Source organism: Anser anser (assembly GCF_964211835.1).
Source record: "Anser anser genome assembly, chromosome: 4".
Lineage (NCBI taxonomy): Eukaryota > Metazoa > Chordata > Aves > Anseriformes > Anatidae > Anser > Anser anser.
Window position 1 is genome coordinate 50,726,371 of NC_139724.1, and position 23,916 is coordinate 50,750,286.

General features: G+C 44.5%; 1 protein-coding gene across 16 annotated transcripts in view; it reads left to right on the top strand.

Moving 5' to 3' along the window:
- LNX1 (ligand of numb-protein X 1) overlaps positions 1-23,916 on the top strand; it is a 149,956-nt gene that overhangs the window by 122,933 nt on the left and 3,107 nt on the right. For all 16 annotated transcript variants that reach the window (XM_083835398.1, XM_083835396.1, XM_083835395.1 and 13 more), the window contains 6 exons: positions 1,903-2,105; positions 3,990-4,361; positions 9,206-9,340; positions 14,907-15,084; positions 16,449-16,665; positions 23,478-23,636. In XM_083835398.1, the coding sequence (XP_083691524.1) occupies positions 1,903-2,105; positions 3,990-4,361; positions 9,206-9,340; positions 14,907-15,084; positions 16,449-16,665; positions 23,478-23,636 (1,264 nt within the window). The remainder of the gene's footprint in view (positions 1-1,902; positions 2,106-3,989; positions 4,362-9,205; positions 9,341-14,906; positions 15,085-16,448; positions 16,666-23,477; positions 23,637-23,916) is intronic.

Below are 23,916 nucleotides of genomic sequence, written 5' to 3' on the forward strand. Positions count from 1 at the left end.
CTTTCTGGAAAATTTAATTTGCGTGCAAAACTGAAGTACACCAGTACAGGCACAGAAGCTGTTACAAGAGTATAAATTAAATGGATGCTTGGAAATTAGGCTGAGTAAGGCTGTGTAATTATCTAGATAGATTTTTATTAGCTGTCAACTCTTTATAAAACCACAAAGTCAAAGTCTATGCAACCAGTAGGTGCTTTTCACAGACGTGGAGGAAGACAGCTTCCAGCCCTGAAGAGCGTATGGTCAAAGAAGCGGTAAGGGGTGTGATGTGGTGTTTTTTAATGTGTTTTTTTTTTTCCTACTCTTTCTTTCCCCTTGATATCTCCCAAATCCTTTTGGTGTATTTCTGTTTTGTTGCCTGGTAATTCTGTAGTAGATAATATTTATTCTATCTCAGATACTACTCTATTATTTTTCATTTAACATTTTCTGTTTGATTGCTGTCTGGTAGCAATTACTGTATTTTCATTTCTAAAAAAGGTTATTGAAAAAAATATTAGCACTTAGTTTTTTGACTTACAGGTTTTTCATATAGGCTCTGGCTTGGACCCTCCTAGCAAAAATTCAAAAGCTTTCTCTCATGTATGGAGGGCTCAAGACAGTTGAATGTTGCCATACTTGTACTAGATAACTCACCGGTGCTTTTACTTGAGCTTCACTTGAAGTTGAACGTGGATTAAAATTGTGACTTGCCTTAGAGGAAAGAAAGTATTAGCGACATGCTGTGCAAACAAATATGACAGCTTAAAAGTAGGGTTTGGAAGAGGATACCCTCCTCTGGCACATTACAAATAAATAAAAGGACCCCCTCACACCATTAGTCCCTCTTTCCCACACCCAGATTGCCAGGGCCATCAGAGATCCTCCTTTGGCAGCTGAGCGGTTGGCATCATTCCCTTCTACCCCACAGCTTCATAAAACATGAAAAAAAAAAAAAACAGGGAAAATGTTGTTCTTCTTCCAAGTGAGTTGACTGTTACTAAAAGCAGAGCTGCTCATCCTCATCAGTTCAGCAAGGCGTTAACGTGTTTGGGTTAGGCATAGGACCAGGCCTGTGGAAATACCACCCCATCACAGTGGGGTCTAGGTGTATTTATTCAAGGCCAGAGAGATCTGCAGTTACATTTCTCCAGGCCATGGACAATGATGTGGAAATGTCACCTCCTGTGTTAATGGTAGCAGATGTGTGCTGATTTGAAGTTCCTTTTCTCAATCAGGTTTTAGGATAAGCCTGTGGTAGATGTGATAGAGTTGGTTGGCCAGCAGCAGTAATTTTGCTTGTGTGTATACACTTTGGAGATCTATCAGACCTTCTGAGAACTTTCCCTCCCTGTATGTATTGTGGTTTTCATACAGACCCCTTGCAGTAACAGCCAGTTATTGCTACTTCCAGAATTCAATAGTGGTGAAAGGAGAGAGGTCTGATAGGGAAAACTACTGTTTGCTTTGGTTGCCCAAGACATCTTGCCGTTCTGTTAGCTGGAGGTTTAAAAAACAAAAACAAAAACAAAACCAAAAACTTCATCAGATGTCACAAGCCAAGCACTCTGGTGACGAAGAATGTATTTTGTTCCTTTAAAATATATATTTTTTATAGTGTAACTGTTTTTGTTGTTTTATTCTTTTATTAATCACGTATCATCTATCTGGATTACATCAAAGGTTTGAAGCTGTGTTTTGTGGAGAAAAAAGGAAGTTTGAATGTATTAATTAAAAAATAAATAAATCCCTTCAAGTCCACTAAGCAAACATATGCATCCTTTCCTCCCTACTTAGTACAAATCACATCCATGCATAAAACTTAGTTTAGGTTAATGGACAGGTACTTGAAGTAGTACAGTACATGTTTTAATGAAGCAAAGCTGTGATGTCAAATAAATACCTTACAACGTGCATTTCCAGGTTTTCCCAGATTGTATCACCTGATTCCAGATGGTGAAATTACCTGCATTAAGATCAACCGAAACGATCCCAATGAGAACCTGGCCATTAGGATTGTGGGGGGCAGTGAGACTCCTTTGGTTCACATCATTATACAGCATATTTATCGCGATGGAGTAATTGCCAGAGATGGAAGATTGCTGCCTGGAGACATGATACTAAAGGTACAGTACTATGGAGGTACAAGAGAATAATAATAATAAAGGTATAAGCTTTTTGTCCTGTTTCTACTGAGCTGTGGGCTTAAATCTCCCATAGTGTGATTTCCATTGCCTTAAATCCCACTTACACCAGAACAGCTGATAGGGGCCTGATCTGGGTTATGTCCCGTCTGTGTCAGCACCACACGGTGTGAGACCCTGCCTGCTCTGAGCTGCAAGTGTTGCCCCATCACAGTCACAGGTGAAATCTCTAGGAACAAACTTGAACGGCATTCAGGCATTAGCTGTTGGCTGCTACTTCTGCTCCCATTTCTATAGAAATGTGTAACAGATGAACAAGAATTAGGCCAGATGGTTAAAAAGCATGTATCTTGTGAGCTGTGGCTTCAGCAATAGCTTTTGAATGAGAACAGTACTCTCAGCTGCCCCATTGACTCGGAGCTCTGCAAGGATGCTAAATTATATTCATGGTCCTTGGAAGAAAAGAGTGATAACAGAAAATGCCTGTTTCTTTCTTTACTTGCTCTGAAGGTTTGATGATGTATATAGTTGGAGTGCACAGGCATACTTAAAGTGCAGCTCACGCAGGTACACCTCAAGCAGCTTAAACCAGCTAGCTCAAGTATTGCTGACAGCATGGCTAAAGATGGCTGTGTGTTTTTTCCAAATGACTCAGCACAGGTTTCCAAATTACAGGTAAACATTAGAGCGGACTGCTCTGTTCATTGAAGGCTGATGCTGCCATGGGTGCACTGCTGCATGAGTGTTAACCAGGTGGTGCCTCTCAAGGGGGCTTCTTGTCCAGTTGCCAGAGCAGAGCAGCTGAGCTACAGCACCACTGGGCTGCCCAGGGATCCACCGAGGAGCCCTGGCCATTTCAGTTCCACGCTCACGTCACATGTAGTACCCAATCTGAAGTTAGTTCAGCTGCATCAAAAGAGGTGCAGTCCCCTGCCAGACCACAGTGGGGACAGCCCTGCCACGACCACACAGGCAGCTTGCAAAAACAAAGCTGCCTGGAGCACTTCTGTCTGTGTTGGGGAACACTGCCACTGCACTTCGGAAACATTTCTTAATATTTAAGGAGTTCAACCTGAGCAACGTGAAACTACATGGAAATAACTTGTGTGAGTCAAGTTTTCCAGCAGTCTTGCAACTGGTTTTCATTGAGTGGTGATAACGTGCAATGACCAGTCACCCTTATACATGCAGGCATGACAGGACTGGCTGGAAGCTCTCTTTTTTTTTTCTTTTTTTTTTTTTGGAGCTAAAATAAAGAAGAGGCAGTTTTGTGGTTTTACTGCTGTCACAGTTAAACCTTACCTGGAAAACATTGAGAAGCATAAAAAGCCTGATTCTCCAGTGTGATATACCAGCACAATTGCTAGCTAAATATCCAGGACATTTGACCTTGTACTTGAGACTCTTTTCTCTATTTTAATTAGAGATTCATTACCGGGGCACAATTTTTTTTGCTGTAACTAAAACAGTTGGGAGAATGAAGTAGAGAAAATGCAGGAAAGTGGTGGGAGTGAAAGGAAAGGCTGGCAAGGTGATTTGAAATCAGAAGCTAGTGGAATAAAACCAAGATATATGAAAGGATATTGGAGCTTGGGGGAGCACAATAATAAAGCTGAAAAATAACAGTTATGTCTGGAGACTATCAGAGAGAGGGGGGGGGGGAAAAAAAGCAGAAAGTGTCTGTACAGTGCGTCCTTTCCTTGGGGAAGACTGCTCTGCAGCACAAACTTGGCCTCCCACACCAGGCAGTTTGAAGCAGCGCACGTCACCTTGTGTGAAGACATCTGTGTAAATAGGCCGGCCGCCTCCTTTGCCAATTCAGATTAGAAGGCCTTTATGCTGATGATTTACGGCTCTCCCTTCCAGGTGAACGGCATGGACATCAAAAACGTGCCTCACAACTACGCCCTGTCGATCCTGAAGCAGCCCTGCCACGTGCTGCGGCTCACCGTGCTCAGGGAGCAGAGGTACCGGTGCCGAAACAGCGGGCTGGCTCTCGAGGCCCACTGCAACAGGGACGACAGCTTCCACGTCGTCCTGAACAAGAGCAGCCCGGATGAGCAGCTGGGCATAAAGCTGGTCCGCAAGGCCGACGAGCCCGGGGTGTTTATCTTCAACCTGCTGGAGGGAGGCGTGGCGGCCCGTGACGGGCAGCTGCAGGAGAACGACCGCGTGCTGGCCATCAACGGGCATGACCATCGGTACGGCAGCCCGGAGAGCGCGGCCCACCTGATACAGGTCTGTCGACGAGGCTTTGGGAACAATTTCTGAGCCTGGCGAGAGCCAAGCGGTGTGTTTTTGTTATCTTTTGCAAAATTAACGGGTGTGCGTTTCGGGGAGGGAAGGAGATGTGCCAGGCTCAGGTGGGAATTTACGCCTGTGAAATCTCCCTGGTGCCGCTGTGGGTACAGGGGTGAACGTGGCCATGTGCCATCTCCCAGGGATGCCTTCTGCAATCAGCTCACCCAGGGGGCTTTGTTGTAATGAAAAGGCCAGTGTAAATCCCTACATGCTCTCTATCAGCAAAGAGTGCCTTCTGCCAAAAGGCAAACCAGCCTGTGGCCCAAGCTGGGTCCTGAGCCCCTCCAGGTCAGATGGGAGCAAACCAGAGCAGGTTAATGCAACCGATGGCATGTTTTGGGAAGAGCATCATCACTGTGTAGGTGCTTCTTGCCTACATCCAGTATATGGGAATCCAGATGTTTTGCAAAAAAAAAAAAAATTGACGTGTTTCCATATTTTTTATAAATCTCTATTTAGACTCACATGGAAAACTATAAAGGGGTGCCTCTGTGATGTGCTTAACAGTCTTACTACAAAAGTGTCGCTGTGCCTTTCTCAGCTACAGAATCAGTCAGCTTCTGCCTAATTTCCCTTTCAGAAATATTTTCATTGGATTTATTTCTTTACAGCCTACCTTTAAAAAACAAAACAAAAAAAAAACTTCAACACAAAAAGCAAAGCCAAGAATATTTTTATTTCTTATTTATAGCAGTTGTTGTTATTGTGCAACTTTTCACTTCATTTGGAGGGATGCAGAGTGTTCACATGTTGAAGAATTTCATGTGCCTCAATAGCACAATGTCAAATCAGGCTGGATGCTCCCCATTTCAGACAGGTATCATCAGGGTAACACAAGCCTGGCTGGAAGAAACATGCATATCAATGTATTTTGTGGAAAGGATTTTTCCTTTAGCACAGGTTCACAGATGGCTGTAACTAAATTTAATTGAAAAGTGTATGGCATAGGTATGGATAAAACCATTAGCTCGTACACATGCTGGGAGCAGGGGCTCCTAATCATCCTCAGGCAAGCAGGCGTGTCCTGTCTGGGCAACAAAACTGCAACCCTGTGCATAACACCAGTTGTTGAAATGTTGGTCCAGCATCTTTCTGGATTACATTACATAGATCACTAAGTGGGAGCAGAAGGTGGTGGGGGTGGGGGATGAGAGGGGTGCTAAATTCTGCAAGGGGGAGAAAGCCTGGAAAGAAAACCTTTCTGAAAAATTGCTATTCTTGGAACAGTTCTTTATGGCTACAAAACAAGGCAACAGTGCTTCATAAGCAAAAAACACATGCAGCGTAGACATGAAATGGAAAGAATGACTTAACGAGACCATTCACACACAAGTGTTTGAAAACACTACTAAAGCTCTTATTGGGTTCCAAAGAGTGGATGTTATTTATAATAATGCTTGAAATGCACACCAGTCTCTGGGAATTTAAACAGCATGCCCATCAAAGGGGAGCCTCAGGTTTCCAAACAGCAAGGATTACATTGCACTGATGTGAGCTCTATGAATCACTTTTGTCTAATGCAAGATTCCCAGAACCTGTGTCTTTTTTGTCATGTTTTTTCATCAATTATCATTTGCCTTTCCTGTTTCCATGTTATGCCAGAGAAAAGCCGTTACACTGAGGCCACAAATGTTTTGCATTTGCTTCTTACACGACATGTTTTTTTTTGTCCTCTCATTTCTTGACAGTACCCTGTCTGTGAAGATCTCGGTGTGTGTCATTCACAACACATTAAGGTCTTCAAATTAACAGTGCTGGAAGCTTCAAATATGAAATCAGTTTCCTTAAAAGCAGAATGAACCTTCTCTGATATGATAAAAGGTGGTGGTGGCTTATTACGCCGAGCATAGCTGAGAGAACATCAGATTTCTGCAGACTCTGATTAGTTTTGACTTCTAAATAGTGATTAATTGAGAAAAATCTGATCGTTCAGGCCTGTAGCAATTATACATTAGCACAGGCAAAACAGCTGATAATCAGGAGGTTAGGTGTCTGGGTGTTTATACGCTCAGTCACAAGAACCGAAATGAAGAAAACGTGTAAGTGTTAATTGGGAGCGTGCACACATCGTAACGCCGGGGAGCTCGCTACTTCCCATTTGCTGCATCATCTTTAGTCACAGCCTTGTGTCAGAGGCAGCATTTTTAATCTAAAGGTGTTTCTGTGCAGCCTCTCCATGCCAGTGGCCCTGCCGGCCACTGTTGTGCTTGGATACATGCATCTCCAGGGGAGGTCACAGTGCAGGTACCTGGAGATCTTCTCAGGCTGCATTACCTAAACTAGGGAAAGAGCTCCCAAAAGCAGAAGCAGAATCAGGCTGGTGCAAAAGAGGCCTCTGGATGTTTCCAAGCCAAAGCTTTGCAGAGCATTCCCCACTTTGAGCTTGATTTGCTTTGGCTGTAACATGAATTTTAATTCTAGTGGGCTGCTTCTGCTATTACCTGTATATGGGATCAAAACAAACCTTATTTCTTTAATTCTTGCTTCAGCATAAAGAGCAGAGTTGGAATTGCGGGGAAAAAAACAAGCAGTAAAAGGCAAGGAGGGAGAGAGATCAGGATGAAGCAGCAATTAATATCCCGATCAGTAGAAATGTTAATGGGTTTGTATATGGAAGTATGTAAATACAAAAGCTAGTGGTCTTGTTTGGATAACTTTTTAAAACACTCCGGACTTCTGAGAAATTACTCAACTTGACTGACCTGGAGACAAATGTGACATTGCAATAGAGACTGTGCTGAACTTTTGCTAGTCGGTCTACGGGGAATTAATCACATTTACAACCTCCCTCTAAATAACCAATTTTGAGACTAACCATGTGGCAGCAGATGAGTTTTAAACAGAAGTTGCGTAAGTTGAAGTTGTTTGTTTTAAAGAAAACTGTATTTTCATGGGGGTCATATGCCCTTAGGAGGTTTAGTCTTGTATTGTTCAGTTATATTTCAGCCATCCTACAAACTAGGAGCTAGGGTGGTTTCATTTCTCCCAAGATATATCAGTCAACTTTTGGGTACCAGATGACTACCCAAGAATACTGGTCTCAGAGTTCAGGATTTGATGTTATGTAATAATAAACCTGGTAAAAATACCTAGCAAGTTATTTTTTGATATATGCTCATGTACCAAATGACGAAGCTGTGGAGATTTTATTTGCTGGTGGAGAAAACTATTGTCCCCCAAAGTACTGGAAAGGTAACAAATAAATATGAGATATTGTTTTCCTGAAAAATAACATGGGCTGAACACGCAAACTTTAGGTTTGAAGATTGGGAGAGGTAGTTTTTTTTTTCTTTTTAAACTGTAGTGACATTTTCAAAAGCGCTTTTAATAATTCTCAGCTAGTACTACTGAATACAGCCTCAGAAAAGGCAAACTGAACTATAAAAATGAAAATCCCAGGGGCCTCCTCTAGCTTCTGTTAATTGTCTGTGGGAGATTTGATTTCAATAGCGTAACTGGAGCTGGGCTTGGTTTCCAGCTGCTTGTTCAATGCCAGCTTTCCTTGGAGCTTCTCTCCAGCGAGCAGGGGAACAGCGCTAGCAAGCATCTCTGGGGGTCTGATGCCCCAGGGGCTCTGGAGATTTTTTCAGGGGTCTCCACGTTAGATACTGAGCTGTTCCTTGGAAATGAACTGCAAGCAAGCAGACAGGAGTCCCTCTAGAGACCAGTTTTTAAGAGCCCCTCCTACCTGCCACAGCACTATGGTCCCTAGCCTGGATAGAGGAAGATGAGAGGATGAATTTTTTATCTTCTGGGTATGCTCCTATAGCTTTGGGGCCTTCAGCTCGGTCTGTTGGTTTGCCCTTATGACAGATACCTGATTTACCACACTGAATTCCACTCCCTCTCAGCTTGGTTGCTGCACCGTTGTCTCGAATAGATTTATGTGCAACTCTCCGAGGGGAGAGTTAAGCCTTGTAGTGACACAGATGACCTCACAAGTGCTGGTTCAATAACAGAAAATCACCTGTACACAGAATTAACAAGGCCAACATAAGGCATACACACAGCACCTGAAAGCAACAAGCAAACAAAACTCACTGGAGGCTTTGCAGCATCTCCTAGACATGCAAGTACTGTGACTCTGCTGTGCACAACTATTTTGAGCTCTGATTTCGGGTTAATTGTTTTTGCAGTTGCTGTTCCTAAAGTGAGAGTTTTGGCTACTGTCCCACCCCAAATTCCGTTACTCTGCAGGCTTCTCTGTGTCTGCTCACTCTCTCTCTCTGTGCTCTGGCACGGTGGGATTTTACCTCTCCAAATGGTGCCACATCCCTTTCTTTAAGCTGCCTTACATCTGTCATGCTTGTTGCAGGCAGGTGGGCTCAGCTGCATCGTTTATCCCCCACTTTCACCAGCCGAAGCTGGAGCCCATCCCTCGTTATAGCACTAGCTTCAGGGAGCAGCAGCTCCCGGTGTCTGTTTCTCTCCTGTGGCAGGCAGGTTGCTGCTCTGTGCTGGTGCACACAGGTGGGCACAAGGACTGCTCAGTGACCCCACCACCATGGGTGGGATCACTAGCTGCAGCCAGATTTGGGGCAGACAGGAATTTTCAGAGTTAACACCAGATTTTCAAGTTTTAAGTAGCTGGCAGTAAATTTTTATGGATTTTATTAACCTGAACTGATGCTACTGCTTTATGTCACTGCGACCACGTGAGAGGGAAATCCCAACCAAGCTTAAATGGGATCTGTGTTTTGTGAGCCGTCCCTGGTTGATTTACCCGGGATTATCGTGGCAGAGCAGTGGGATTGGGATTCACCCTGTGCCTCCTCCCGCAGGCCAGCGAGAAGCAGGTTCACTTCGTGGTGTCGCGGCAGACCCGGCAGCAGCCCCCGGACATCCTGCAGGAGACGGGCTGGAGTTACGGCAGCAGCCCCCAGCCCTGTCCTGCTGAGAGGAGCAACCCCTGCAAGGTGAGGGCACATCCATCCTTCTGTCCATGGGAAAGGGGGACCTGGTGGGCCGCTGGGGTTTTGGAGACCCGCAGTGGTGTTTCTGGATCTTGTCACTGCAGGGAGATGCACTCCAATGAAAATAACAGGTTTGTCTGAGGTTTCTCCATCTGGAGCAAAGCCTGCAGGCTAAAAGCTTTCATAGATCAATCTGAGATTCCTATAAATCCTATTCCTTTCAAGCTTCTTGAAAGTTACAGTTATTATTAGTCTGTTGCTTATTTCCGAAGATACCCGTGCTATGACCCAGCTCTAAAGCTGCAGCTGGGAGGTCCTCTCTCTGGCCATGGCAAGTGCAGCAAGTTTCTGGTGGGTTTGGTCACCAAACATGCTGGTTTGGGAGGCTTGTGCTTGACTGTGCCACTGCTGTATGGCCCCAGGGGACATCATCTTTACAGCAGAAAAACAGCAGGAGCGACCTCCCCTGCGAGCACCTGGGGATCCAGGTCTTGTCCTTGGGCTGAGGAGGACAGGGACAGAAGAGTGTGGTCCTGGTCCAGGAAATGTCAGCCTAGGACAGAGGGGATTTAGGAGCTTTCTTCAGTATTTTAAAAACTTGTCTGCACTGAGAAAAGTGAATCTGAATCAACTACACTCATAATTTTAAGTAGGACTACTGCCACTTCAACCAGATTAAGCTGTTGCATGGAGGTGCTTGTGATGAATGAAAGTGGCTTTTATTTAACACCACAGGTAATCACAGCAGATAAACCATATTTTTACCGCATGTAAGAATATCCATGCAGGAGCTGAGTTTCCTTATTTCACTAAATTTCAGTCATATGCCTGGTTAATTTACGTTAATCACTCTGAGTGTCACCATTATGCAAAACCCTCATGAGCTGGTCTACACCAAGGGGGGCATGAGCAAGGAAGACAGCAAGGGCTGGATTAAATCCATCCTGCCTGCTGGGCAGCCAGAAGTGTCCTTAAAGAGACTTTTGGACTGAACCAGCTGTCAGACTGGGCGTGCAGCTGTCAGCCAGGAGAAAAACCTCGCTCTGCATTTCACAAAAGCTTAAAGACGCCCATTCTCTGCAGGTTTCCTTTTGCTTTCTCTCTGTTGTTTGTTTATTTGTTTGTTCTAACTATATCTATTTGGTGGTTTTTATGTGTGATATATATATATATCAGTGTATCTTTATTGTTAGTTTTGAGACTTCATGGAAAAAAAATCACAGCCCTTGGTAAGGATTAACAGGGGTTAAACCATAGAGCAGAGCTGGTGCTGGGTAGCTGCTAGCCAGTAGCAAATAGTGCCCAACTAATCATGCATCTGCAAAACATTACTTCCTAATGAAGTAATGATTTCCTTAGGGAGATATGTGTAGGACAGCAATTAGCTCATGATGCTGCTATATGATTTCTAGTGATGCTTGGAGCACCTGCTAGCTCCACCACAGAGATTTGATTAATTGATACCACGTGTGATTATTTGGCAACATGGCTTGTTTTCCATACGCTGCCCCAGATCCCCATTTTCTCTTCCTGTACTAAGAGGTATTGGATGAAAATTGGTAAATTCGGTGTTATTTGGGGGATCGGTGAGATTGAAAGGCCACTGTTGACCTTGCAACTGTCCCCCTGAGGCTAATGAATCATCTTTTGAAGAAAAGGTTGTGGCTTTTAGGGGGATTTCCAGTTTGCCACAAGACATACACACTCCATAAGCAAGTAAGCGGGCAACCTGCTGTGGGTTTCTGCCCAGTGCCACAATTTGGGCACTTTCCAGGGAAGATCAGAGACAGAAAAGAAAACTCTGAGCCGTTACCATCTCGCTTTAGGTCTGTGTGTGGGCACTGGAGAGCTTATATCAGAGAAGATGCTCTGGCAATAGATCAGTAGATCAGTACAGCCAGTGGTCATGATTTGCTTCAGGCCCTGTAGCATTTTGGGCTGATGCAATCGCTACTGGAGTGTTATTTGCCCTTTTATAGGATACAAGCATGTCAGTTTGAATATCTCCAGCTTTTTTTTTGCTGAAGGTTTAACTGAACATCATTTACAATTCAAGATTTTTAAACTCCAAGCTTTGGCAGACTTAAAATGTTATTTTTGTTTTTAATAGGCATTAGAGCAGGAGTAATGCTTGCAGGCCTAGGGTCTGCACAGTGTCCTAACACAGCACGTGCTCTTGCTCAAACACAAGGTAGCACTCACTACAGTCAGGAGAGTTTGCTATGTGTGTGTGGTTTGGTGAATCTGCTGCCATCAGTGAGACAGCTTTATTACGTGTGGTTGATAGACAGATTGCTAACTGACTTGGATTCCGAGTAATTTTAATTGTGTTTCCCCCCGCCCCTGACCCTACCTTAGGAGGTGGTATTAGCAGGTCAGGAATCCTCTCTTTGAGGGAAGCAGCTCTCCTGTGCACAAACGTGGGCTGCAAGCTCCTCACAAGCCATAGCTGCCTTCGGTGCCAAGAATAAACTTCCCGCAGCCGCTTTGTTCAGACGATGGCTCAGGAATCGCTTTTGGCCAAGCCGTTGCCCTCCCCACAACCTGCCTCCATCTGGAAGGAGCGAGGAGGCGGCTCCCTTTCAGGCCAATGCCAATGGCAATGGGCCACGCAGCCAAGAGCAGAGAGAGGAGGACAGTTTGTAATGGCCACGTCCTTCTGTAGTGGCAGTGATGGGGGCTGTATGGCGTGCCGGGAGACTGCTCCCATACGGGACCTCGTTAAGCTGTTCTCTGGTGTGCAGGGATACGGGATGTCCAGCCCAAATTGTTGTGGCTGCTGCCTGGATTCAGAAAAAAAGATATCAGAAATGCTTGCTTGTGTAGCAGAGGTTATTGAGCAGGGCTGTAATGCAGAAATTGGCCAGATTTGGTTTCTTTGAAGTCAGTGGGAGTTTTGCCATTAATTAACTAACACTTATTTTTAATTGGAGCTGTTTTCTTGCTTCTTTTTGACAAATTGCCAAGCATTTAAATGAGTCCATTGCCCTGTTGCTTGAGCAGACAATGTTCTGTGACCATCCAGGCAGGTTAGCCTTCAGGTGAAATGCATCTTCCAAACAGATGCAGCCACATCCTTTGCCTGCAAGGCACACATCGTGGCTTTGATGTTGTGATAATCTGCTGTAAATGTTTATTTTACAGTAAACATACCCCCCCAAAAAAAGAAAATGTAAAAAGGAGATGAACTGTTATGTTTTTCTTCTGACCTCTGAGTTCATTTCAGAATGACAGAGGAGGACAATTGTTTGGGAGAGAATGCACTGAAATGCAGTCACTGATAAACACTGCCTTTTAACTGGCTTACTCATTATCAGCAGTACCTCCAAGAGAGCTCTACGTGTGTTTACTGAAAAAGGCTTTACTTTACTTTCATCATGGCCTTCGTCTCAGCCAAGTTGCCCTAACTCCTTTCTATCTGCAGTCATGTAAAAAATGACATGCAGAAGAGTCACTTCAAAGGAAAACTGATCTTGCATGTTTCAGCATACAACTACATGTACTTATATAATTTTTCACTGAAATATAACAGGAAAATTTGTCAGCACCACTTTGAAAGCTGCTTGTCTCTGCACTGATTCCTCAAAAATAGAGTCTTAGCTGATTTATCAGCCAGTGTTTTGGGAGTCAGAGACATGATGGACGTAGTAAAAGTAACAGGATTGCTCCAAATGCTCAGGGTTGCAAGCTTACTTACAACTCCATATTTTCTTACAAAATTTCATACCCACATATTTGTGAAAATTAGTGGTGCCCCTATCCCACATGCTGCAGAAAGTGCCTGCTTCTTGGTGGAAAGGCATTCCTTTTCTAGAGGAAAAAAGGACAATGTTTTGCACAAACACGGATGAAACGTTACTTTTAGTTTGCACAAAGTTAGAGCTATCAAGTTTAAAACCTGTAAGCCTTGAAGATGAATGTGATCTTCTGAAGGATTAAGATGACCTGAACTAGGACATTTAAGTTCTCTAAAAGAGAATGTTGTAAAGCCTTCAGAAACGTTTAGGTTCGGTTGCAAGCCATAAACCCAATTTCTCTGACACTGTGCCAGTGCTCTGCAGGTGGTATGTCCAGACAACTGTATCAGTTTGCTTTTTGTCCCACTGACTAAGACAAGATCTTTTTTCATGGAATTCTTTGCCTTTTTGTTCCTGAAGCTCTGTGGCTTCCCTGAAAATTAAGCTGTTCCAGTACTATATATAAGAAGCCCTCCATGTATCTGTCCCCACACCACATAATTCCCATTGACACTGTTCTTTTCTTCCTTCCTATTCCCATAAAAGCCTCTTAGTGCTGTCTTCCTTCCTTCCCCATAGTCACAGTGGGAGAAGCCGTGGGCTTTCTTGCTCCTCTTTCTGCACTGCTGGCCCAGGAACCGAGGTAGAATGTCTTTGTGGGATCTCAGATTGCTTAGAAGAGATTAATGTGGCTTTAAATGAGATTTATAGATCCTTTTTGCATACTGTAAATGTGAGGTCACGCTTGTGAATGAGAGGGGGGCAGGGGGTTACGTTTGAAATGTATTTAGCAGCATGTCTATTCTAGCTCCAGGAGGGTTTCTGCAAGAGGGACTAGGATCTTCAGGAGCTGGTGCCAGGAGCACAGCTTATGAAATGCCTAAACAAGCCAAAGCAATTAACATTTAAATCCAGATTTTGTGGAGACAAATCCTTGTCTCTCAAGCTCTTCTGCTAGAAATGGATGTGTTGTAAAGGTACCATTCAGTCCACAGGCTGTGCTGAAGCTGTGTTCCCAGTGCATCCCAAGGTTACCTGTGAGTTTGCTTCACCCTTGCTCAGAGAGTAGCTCGCGTGGCCGGTGGTGTGTGTGTGTGTAACACCACTCTCCATTTGGAGGCAGGAGCAAGAGGATGACTGCCCTCAGACAGCAGAGGTGGCTCTCATGGAGTGACCTTTGAAGCACAAGGACTAGGAAGAGCACCCTGGAAGCTGTGTCTTCACTCTGTAAACGTCTTTCTCACTGAAATACATATACTTCTACCATGTTCTAGCCAATATGCCCCTTATACAGAAACATAGAAATTTGGAAGAGTAGATGAAGACTGTCTTCTCATCTGTCCCAAGATGTTTATTGCTTTAATCCAGGTGTACTGTTTCTCATAACTACACAGGTGATGTTCAGATTGCAAGCAGGAAGATAAAGATGATAAACTGATAGTTAAAGATATGATGGTGACATATACTGGTAATCTTAGTATCGAGAACTTTTTTTTCTTCTTTTTTTCCTTTTGGAAAATTGTATTCTTTATCTACATTTCAAAGACCTACTCCTGCTTCTCTTGGTCTCATTGCTAAACTGCTTCTGAGTTCAGTAGGAGCTGTGCCTGACTAAGGTATGGGTTATTTTGGCTACACTTCTGACTCCACAGAGCCTAAGCCCTGGGAGAGTTACGCCAGCCACCCAGACAGATATGGCAGGCAGTTGTAAAGTGCTTTGGTGTTCCCTCAGTACTTCCCGATGAATATTTGCTTCAGTAGAAAATGCCTAAGCTGTCAGGGAGGTCCCCATGCCCACTGTGTGTGTGTTTGTTTTGTTTTCCCCATCACAGAGCACCCTTCATGCTGTCACCTGCCATGAGAAGGTGGTGGCTGTCCGGAAGGATCACACGGAGTCGCTGGGAATGACAGTAGCAGGCGGAGCGACCAACCGGGAATGGGATTTGCCTATCTATGTGATAAGCGTTGAACCGGGAGGAGTTATCAGCAGAGACAGCAGGATAAAAACAGGTAAAAGCCTGCTTTAATTCAAAGGCTTGCTTTGAAAAACAGGGGGATAGTACAAAAGCATCACACCCTGACACCTTCAGCTGTCCCAGAGATTTCTCTTAGGAGATGACAGATTAGAGGGTCTCAAGTTAGCTACTAGAAAAGCTATTATACACAGCAGTAACCATCTCTGTGAAGGGAATATAAACATATTGTGGTAGGAAACAAAATCATGTTTCACAGGAAAATGGGCTTGCACCACCATCTCCTAACTACTGAAATCTTTGTTATGCAACTTTCATAGTGTTGTGGTTTTGGTGTTGTTTGTTTTGTTTTGTGTAAATTTTTGAGTTTGTTGCCATATCATTTATGGGTTTTAAAAGACATAAAGGAGCAGAATTCCCATCACACATGAAGCAATGTTAATGCCTTGTGGCTCAATATCATGTCCAGAAACATTGTCTTCATACCTTCATTTGGCTCTTGATGTAACACAGCGTGTGGAGACACTGATAGCTTCTCCTCCTCCATGTGAATAAGTCACTGAAGTAAAATGAGGAGCACATTTTATCAGCATTTTTTTCAGGAACTGGTAGAGAGCAGGGGAATGGTGAAAGATCCCACTGTTCTCGGAAGCTATGTCGCCAAGGGCCTGCACTCAGCTTCACCCAAGTCACTGACCAGAAGCTGGAGAAACTTCCTGAGTGCATAAAAGGTTTTTTTGCCCTGCTCCTCAAAGCACCGAGGCAGTTGAAACTGGGGCAGAAAAAGTCTGGCCCAGCCCCTTGAGCCTGTAGCAGCATGCATATGGATATCCCCCTCGCAGGAGCTACAGTTTCTAATCCAAACACGTATGACACGGCAACAGGAGCAAACCAGCAGCTTTTCCCCTCTCCTCCTGCTGAGAAATAACTGCCTCTCAGTGGGTTGCATTTTCCAAAAAAATATATATATTCATCATGAGGCAGACACCCAGCATGGAAAATTCAGCCTGGTTAATTTGATAAAATTAGAAACAAATGAATACGTGATGTTATAACAGCACCATAAGCCTCCAGGGTTTTGAGCAGCCTTTAGACTGTTGCCTGCCTCATCACAGCAGACCACGAGGAGAGGTTAATGTTCACTTCGAGATGCTGGGATGACCAGTGAGCATGGTCCAAGGTCTGAGGAGGATGCAGATGGGGTGCAGCAAGAGCACCCTGGCTTTAGAGTGGGGTGTCCCCCTGCAACGACAGTCACAGCACATACAGTTAGTGGATTAGACTATACCATCAACAGTCTCATCAGGCAGCAAGATCTTGGCTCTGGATTTTTCTTGTTATTGCTGGGGATGTGTCTTAGAAACATTTCCAGAGTGTTTTTAATCACCCGTTTCATCACAGGTGACATCCTCCTGAACGTGAACGGGATCGACCTGACGGGGGTCAGCCGGATGGATGCCGTTGCCCTGCTGAAAAACACCAGCTCCTCGGTGGTGCTCAAAGCCCTGGAGATGAGGGCGTGTGATGGCCAGGAGGAGAGCGGCCGCCGCCTGCCCCCCGAGGCCGCCGAGAGCAGCGAGTGGTCGCCTTCCTGGGTGATGTGGCTGGGGCTGCCCCGGTGAGTCCAGCAGCCCCGTCCTCCCCCTGAAGGGGAGTGGGAGGAAAGATTTATGTTTTCTGGCAGTCCTTCTCCCTTTTGGCTTGATTCATTGCACTGACATCTTAATTAAATCCAGGCTCTGTCACAGTCTTTCCTCTAAATACCTCCCTTTTGTAAGTGGGTATGTGTACATGGAAAAATAGACACGCAGATCCTCTTGCAAGGGAGGGAAGTATCCTGAATTGTTCCAGTCCTGAAAACTTATCTGGCACATAGGGAGTGAAAGGAAAAGCTTATATGGATACAGGATCTTGTTAAACCGGGGCCTTGGCTCGACCACCCTGCAGAAGGCAGAGCTGCCCCTGCTGCTGCTCCCTAGCTGCACAGCCCTTAATTCTCCTTCGCCAAATGCTGCTCAATTGTTCGACTTTACCCAGAAGTTACAGAGTGCGTGCAGTTGGCCAGTATCTCCAAATCACCTCTCTTCACCCCACCCCCGACTGAAAGGAGTACATTTGTCACATCCAGGAAGCAGCTGTGTTGTTGTTTCAGCAGGGATAATGAAAGCCACATCACATGTGGTGAACTTCTCTCCCGCTTGGTGCACGCAGCAGATACCTGCAGCTTCAGCGACATTTTGTGAGGTGTTAACTGAGGATGTGCTCTGAGTCTGTGGATACACAAAGCTAGCATCACTCTGGTGGGGAACTGCCTTCCCCAGCCTCAAGGAAAGAAGAATTCAGCCTGCTAGCTATTTTCACCCATATTCCTAAAGCCAGTATTGTCTCAGAAAATCTCTTTTTCTTCCATGAAGAAAACAGTCTGCAAAATAAGTGGGCTTTTGCTTACAGGCACAGATTCAGGACATGTCCTCGTTCCCTGCACAAGCAGAGCAGGTTAGATGCTCTTCCTCCTTCCGGCCTGAGCCATTTTGAGCTTCTTCACCTTGCAGCAAGGTCTGCTGTGATGGACAAACGTGCCTCACACAAATGTGTTTTGGGGCCTGGTCTGGAGCTAACAACTGTAACACGTGCTCAAGTGCTGCAAGAGCAGGATGACTGTGTGTCTGACCACCACGGATGAGAGGTTCTTCCTCCAACGGAGAGGCCTAGGTTTTTATTTCTGTGAAAAAGCAGTGAACTGATGGCCCATAGCTTGCAGCCCCAGGCAATGGTGAACTCTCTCCTAGCGTCCCTTCAGAAAGGCAGGCCTAGTGAGGTCCCCATTCCTGCTTGCTGCTTTTGCGCTCCTGGGTGTGACAACACGAAGGCAGGGGTAACGTTCCCAGCAGAGAGGAAGCAAGCAGACTAGGCCTCGTGGAGGCTGAATTCTGCAGTGCTGAGTCTTGCCTTCAGTCACCACCCATTGCTAGATGGGCATAAGCAATTGCACCCTGCCTATGCCTCGTGTAACCACAACTTTGCTCTGCTGTACAGACAACCTGAGCTGCCTGATCTTCATCTCCTACCCAGAGCCACCCAAAGGACGTATTTCCTCAGTGAGGTGACTGAGATGTATGACACAACTCCACAATGCTGCAGACTTGCACCCAGTTTTCTCATCCCTCAGTACAGCTTTGAAGTGTGACAGCAGAAGGGTGGCATTTTTTTTCCCCATTTAAAAGCAGTATCTAAGCTCGCCATATCCGCCTCTTCCACGCCTGCATGTGTGAAGCCATTCCCACCCACTCAGTCTGAAGGAAAATTAACCCCAATGTCAGCAAGTCTGAGAACAGGAAGCTGATTGTAATCGTATCCCCAGCTGCGACGCCAGGCACAGTGCGGCCCTTCTCTGCCAGGCCCAAGCAGGGGATTAATATGCCAGGCCAACACGCGGGTCCGACCGCCAGACTGAGACAGGGACCAAAACTGATCAGACGTGACAGTGACAAAGGTGTGCTTCATCCTTGGTAGTAGCTAGTTGGTTTACACAGGGCACGAGGATCAGATCTGGATTTGCTCATTGCGTACAATCAGAGCCTTCATTCTTCCCCCAGCGTGAATGCTCTTACCCTCGTACTCTTATACTGGTCCTCCAGGGCCCACACCAGACATCTGGAAGTCCTTCAGCAAGTTCCCTCACTAGAACGTGTGCCATATTAACTCATTTCCCCCCCAGTCTGAGCATTTAACCTTTTCCTATCAGTCCTTGAGTTTGCTTTTGGCAAGGATCACAGCCCAATAGATCTCAAGGTATTTCCAGAAGTCTCACAGTTTTTTTTTTTCCAGGCTGCTACAGAAAGTGATTCTCTGTCCACATACACTTCAGACAGGTCTGTCTTGGTAAAGGTTAAGGTGCTTCAGTTAAGGTTGCCTTGTGCGCAACTGTGGGGCAGGAAGGCTGATGATTCACCTATCTTAATTAAAACCACGATGATGACAGTAAAACCATCCCAACTTCCAGAGGGACTGCTCCAAGGTGCCTGAGTCTAAGAACAATCAATACAGCTAGGCTGTAGGAAAGGCTATCACTAGATAGGGTCACGTAAGGTACTTGGGAAGATGGACGGGGCACACCTACATAAGAAAAACTGAACAAGTAGCAAAGGCAAGATTTCTTCCGTGTTCAAAAAACAGAGTTTTGATGAAAAATCTCGTAAAGCACAGTCCTATAAGATGTGTCGTCTGAGATAAGCTAAACACTAGAGGATACCTACAGACCTCCTTCCACAGCTGATGAAGTGGCTGCTATTGATTGATTAAAGAAAGGTAGCTTCCTTACTTTGGAGGCTGGCATACTGTGAATGCCTAGCTCTGTACTAGTAGCCTGTTTCCCAGGGGTTGAACACATATTACTGCGATGGACATAGACAAGAGGCACACAGTTTTAGGGAATTATATTTCTGAATCAAGTCAGTAGCAGCAGAATCATCTAGGCAGGTTATGGGACTCCTCGTACCAAAGCTCAAAGCCTTAGAAATGCTGTCTTGCACAATTTCACGTTTGTGGAACTCACTTGAATTTCAGTGCTCTTACAATTGGCCCTGGTTAGTTTTCTATGGTTTGATAGTACATAAACAACTCTTCTGTTCTTTCTGTAGTACAATCCAGTGCAGGGTGGTTATAAAATAGACGCACATGTGCATCTGACATCTGTCAAAACTTGGACTGCACAGGCGCAGGGGGGCTGCGGGCTGAGAGGCGGTAGGAAACAGTGATGCAGAAACTTAAGCATTCCAGCCTGGAGCCTTATTTCAGGGTAGCTAATTTAATTGTTTGTTGTTGAGGAAGACAGGTCTCGTTTATTGTTGGAGGGAAATGTTGTTAAGCATGCACAAAGAAAATAATGCGTAGCAGCTGGTGAAAAGCATTTCCCCAGCCCTGTGATGTTTCTTCTACTCTAGCTTGTTTTCCCGCTCTCCTTTCTCTCTCCTCATGTTTCCTTCCCCCAGCTAGCACTTAAAAATACTTTATAGATCATCCTGTCATAACATTTACAAACATTAGTACTTCACATGAGTGCTTTTGTTCATCTGCAAAGTGAGATGAGAAAGACGGGGGTAGGCCGGAGTCGTTCTGCAGACAGGGGTAGAACTGGATCTAAAACGTGGACTGGGAGGGAAACTCCCCCAAATTTACTCCGTCCCAGCTCTGATGGGACTAATTCTCACACCTCTCTCCAGTCCTCTGCCAGATACTGTATCAGGGCAGGAGGGGAAGTATCACGGGTTTGAAGCCTGTTATTGCTGAAGTCACGTTGGCTTTGACTCCCAGAGCGTGAGGCTACTTACCCTTCATGAAGGGAAGGAAGGAACTGTGCATTTAACTACTTGTAAATAGGCAATTTCAAACTTCTTGTGCAACAGTAATTGCTGCTCGGCTGTAGTATTCCTTCAGATAGGACCCTGTGTCTAGACACTGCTTATCCTCAAGGCTTGAATCTGTGACAAGTTCACACATAAATTACTCCTCGTCCTCGGCTTTCTGACTGCTGGAATACTTACAGATAGTGGCAGAAGGCCGCAAGCTGCTTTGTTCCAAGACAGAAGATGGTTTGCTTTGGACCACTCACAGTGTAGTGGGTTATGGCAGTTATCTGGGTCAAAACACACAGACTGGGGAGGTTCATTACCACAGAAAAATAATCTACTCAAGCACACTAAGCATCTTTGGATGACGCAAGTACTGTTTCATTTTCTCTCTGTGGCACTTTTGAGCTTGTCTTGATTACTACACAGCTGTAAAGAGCCAAATGAAATACCTCTCTTCTGGTTGCTCTTTGCTCGGGCAGACCAGGCATCCCTGCTTGCATACAAACCACTGGAGCAAGCAGGAACAGCCTGATACGTAGCCTGGCATTGCACATGCCTGGCTCCCAGCATCCCTTCCACATTTCCAGCAGCATTAATGCGTAGCTCATGTATGAGCTCATGTCAATCTCCAGCTATGCCCAAGGTGATGGGTTGGTCCTGACACACTGCCCAACACCCCTGGCTGACTGGGGAGAAAATAGGAAGAACGAGAGGAAGAACTTGTGGGTCAAAATAAAGCCAGGGAAATCACTCACCAACTACTGACGTGGGCAAAACAGACTTGGGGAGTTAAATTTAAAATATGTAATTACCGATTTAGGTATTAGGATCCAAAGATGACAAAGTTGTAAACCCTTAGGGAAAGCACCTTTCCTCCTGCTTCCTGATCTCTGCTGTCCTTGCTGTCAATGCAGCCTACAGCCAGCCCCTTCGGTCAGGCAATGGGTGGCACAGGGGGTCGGGGTCAGGACATGGGGGTCCATCCCCAGAACAAAACAGCTGTGCTGATGACAGCTATGCTGATAAGGTGGTTTCAGGTCTCTTTTCAGGTGAGTGGGAGTAATTTCCTGGTCTGGCTTCGGCAGGTCCCCGCGGAGCTGCAAAGTAGGAACATCACCAGATGATCAGAGGAACACTCAGTGTTGTACTGGCAATTAATTCCAAGGTTAATCAAGATACTGGAGCTAGATGTACCCCATTCATCCTAAAAAAAATTAAAGTTTTATGTTCTGTAACATCAGAACATCACTTTCTGATTCAGTTTACGGTGCAAGGGCAATGGGCAACTGAAACACAACCATCATATTAAGAGAAAAGTATTTTGGGGCTTGGTAATTAGGTACACCACAGAACAATGATAATGCTAGTAAGCCATGTCTATTTTAGTTAAATCTAGCATGCTCTTTGAAAAAAAAGCACGCATTTATGCCTTCCAGACTGATGGAGACCATGTAGCTAATGAAGTTACAGAAGGTTGTACAGGATGCATGTAAGCCTCCTCTTCACTGTGTTTTCTTCTCATGTCTTCACCTGCTTGACTATTTGCTTCCTATGGCATCAGAATTTAGTTTATCACCTTTCAATTTTGGTCATGTCGTCTTATAATGTGGGGCAGCAGAGCCCCCTGCCCTGCAAAACCAACACTACGTAATAGCACTACCGGCTGAATCCTGGCATTGCTTGGTCATGACCTTGGTAAGTACCATCAAACACAGAGGTCTTAAGTGATTTTGCACATTTTAAAAGTCCACAGATGGTAAAGTAATAATGCCTGGCTGCTGAGGAAAGAAACAAACGTCACCTGTTTCTTACATTAGCAGCCAGTGAGTGCTTGTTCAAGTATTATATACCTACCATCCTGGCAGCAGGTGAATATTAGTAGGTCCCGAGGGACTAATCGAGTATTACTATAAAATTCTGCTCTGAAACAGAGCAAAAGTATTATTTGACAAAATGTAAAAATGTTAGACACATTGGTCTTTAAGATAAGGTTATTAATCCTTCTCCAGAAGGGTCAGCTGTTTCTCAGAAACCTGAGGAGTTCCTGAACAGAGCTCAGAGCAGTTGCTTGCTGAAGGCCAGCCCGACACTTCAGATTTGGAACAGTGAAAGGGTTTTCAGGCTTTTCAGTCATTCCTGGGCAAACAGATAACAATGAGTGGGTTAAGTATTAAGGACCGAAAATACTGTTGCTCTGTAACTAATGAAATTATATATTTTTTTTCTGGTTGGTTAGGGAAAAAAAATAAACAGATGTTCAAAGTACCCAGAGCCATATGCAAAGTGTAGGAGTTTAATTACAATACTACTCTCATTTTCTCATATTTGTTGTTTCAGATAAGCTTTGAATTAACATAACTTACAATATCCTAAATGTAAAAGACAAAAGGCAGGAGAGGCAGATTTCACCTTACTTACCATAAAATACCGCTAATTGTTAGAGTGAGGACAAGCTATCCTCTCAACAGCAGACTCACTCCAAAGCACAGACTGAAGCGCACGGGCTTCTCTCATCTTCCATGCTGCAACTTACCATGCTACTTGGCAAGAACAGCTCAGGATTCCTACTTCCAGGGGTATTCTTGCTTGAGTGACCGCTGAGATTTCTGTAATTCTGGTGCAATGCATTGGCCTTGAAATTTTTGTTTTAGATTTGACATGCACCACAGTCCTAGATGCCTGGCTACTTTTGACACGATTAAACACAACACATACAAGGCTCTTATCCAGAAGATAAAACAAGTCACTGGATTGTCTGAGGCAAATGAAATATAGTTTCTGGAACTACAGCTTACAAATACTAAATGCAGTCTCAGTTAAAGTGTTTTTCTTTGTCACTTTCATGTAAATATTTTAAAACCAAGATTAGCTAGTAATTCTACTTCTAGCGTAACTGGCTGTAGAAAGCAGCATTACAAAAAAAAAAAAAGAAGGAAACTGTAGGTGTTTACTACTGTGGGGCTTTGGTGTTATATCTCTGAAACACTCTACGAGCATATTAAGAAGCAGATGCATCATTAATGATTCATCCAAATTCAAAGTTAACCAAAAGACATTTAATTAGAACGGTTTCTTTCAGGTATTTGTACAGCTGCAAAGAAATCATATTACGAAGAAACACATCCGGAAGTCTTGGCTTCAGCATCGTAGGAGGCTATGAAGAACACACTGGGAACAAACCATTCTTTATCAAATCCATTGTTGGGGGAACACCAGCATATAATGATGGAAGAATTAGGTAATGATAACTGTCTAATAAGTAGCAGCAATCAAGTAAGGCTTTCATCTAGATATATTTTTAAACAAAAAATAAAGCTTACTTGAACACATTGTAAGTGGGGAAAAAAGGAATCACAGATAATTAGGAAGACAAGCATGCTTCATATTAGTGCATTCAAAATTTATAGCGAGCTCAATGCAGTACAGAATTAAGCTCTGTAAATAGGACACAAGTGCCCTGAACTTCAACAGATTTACTTTCATTGTAGAATATTTTTAGATGTCTAACAGTCACTAGT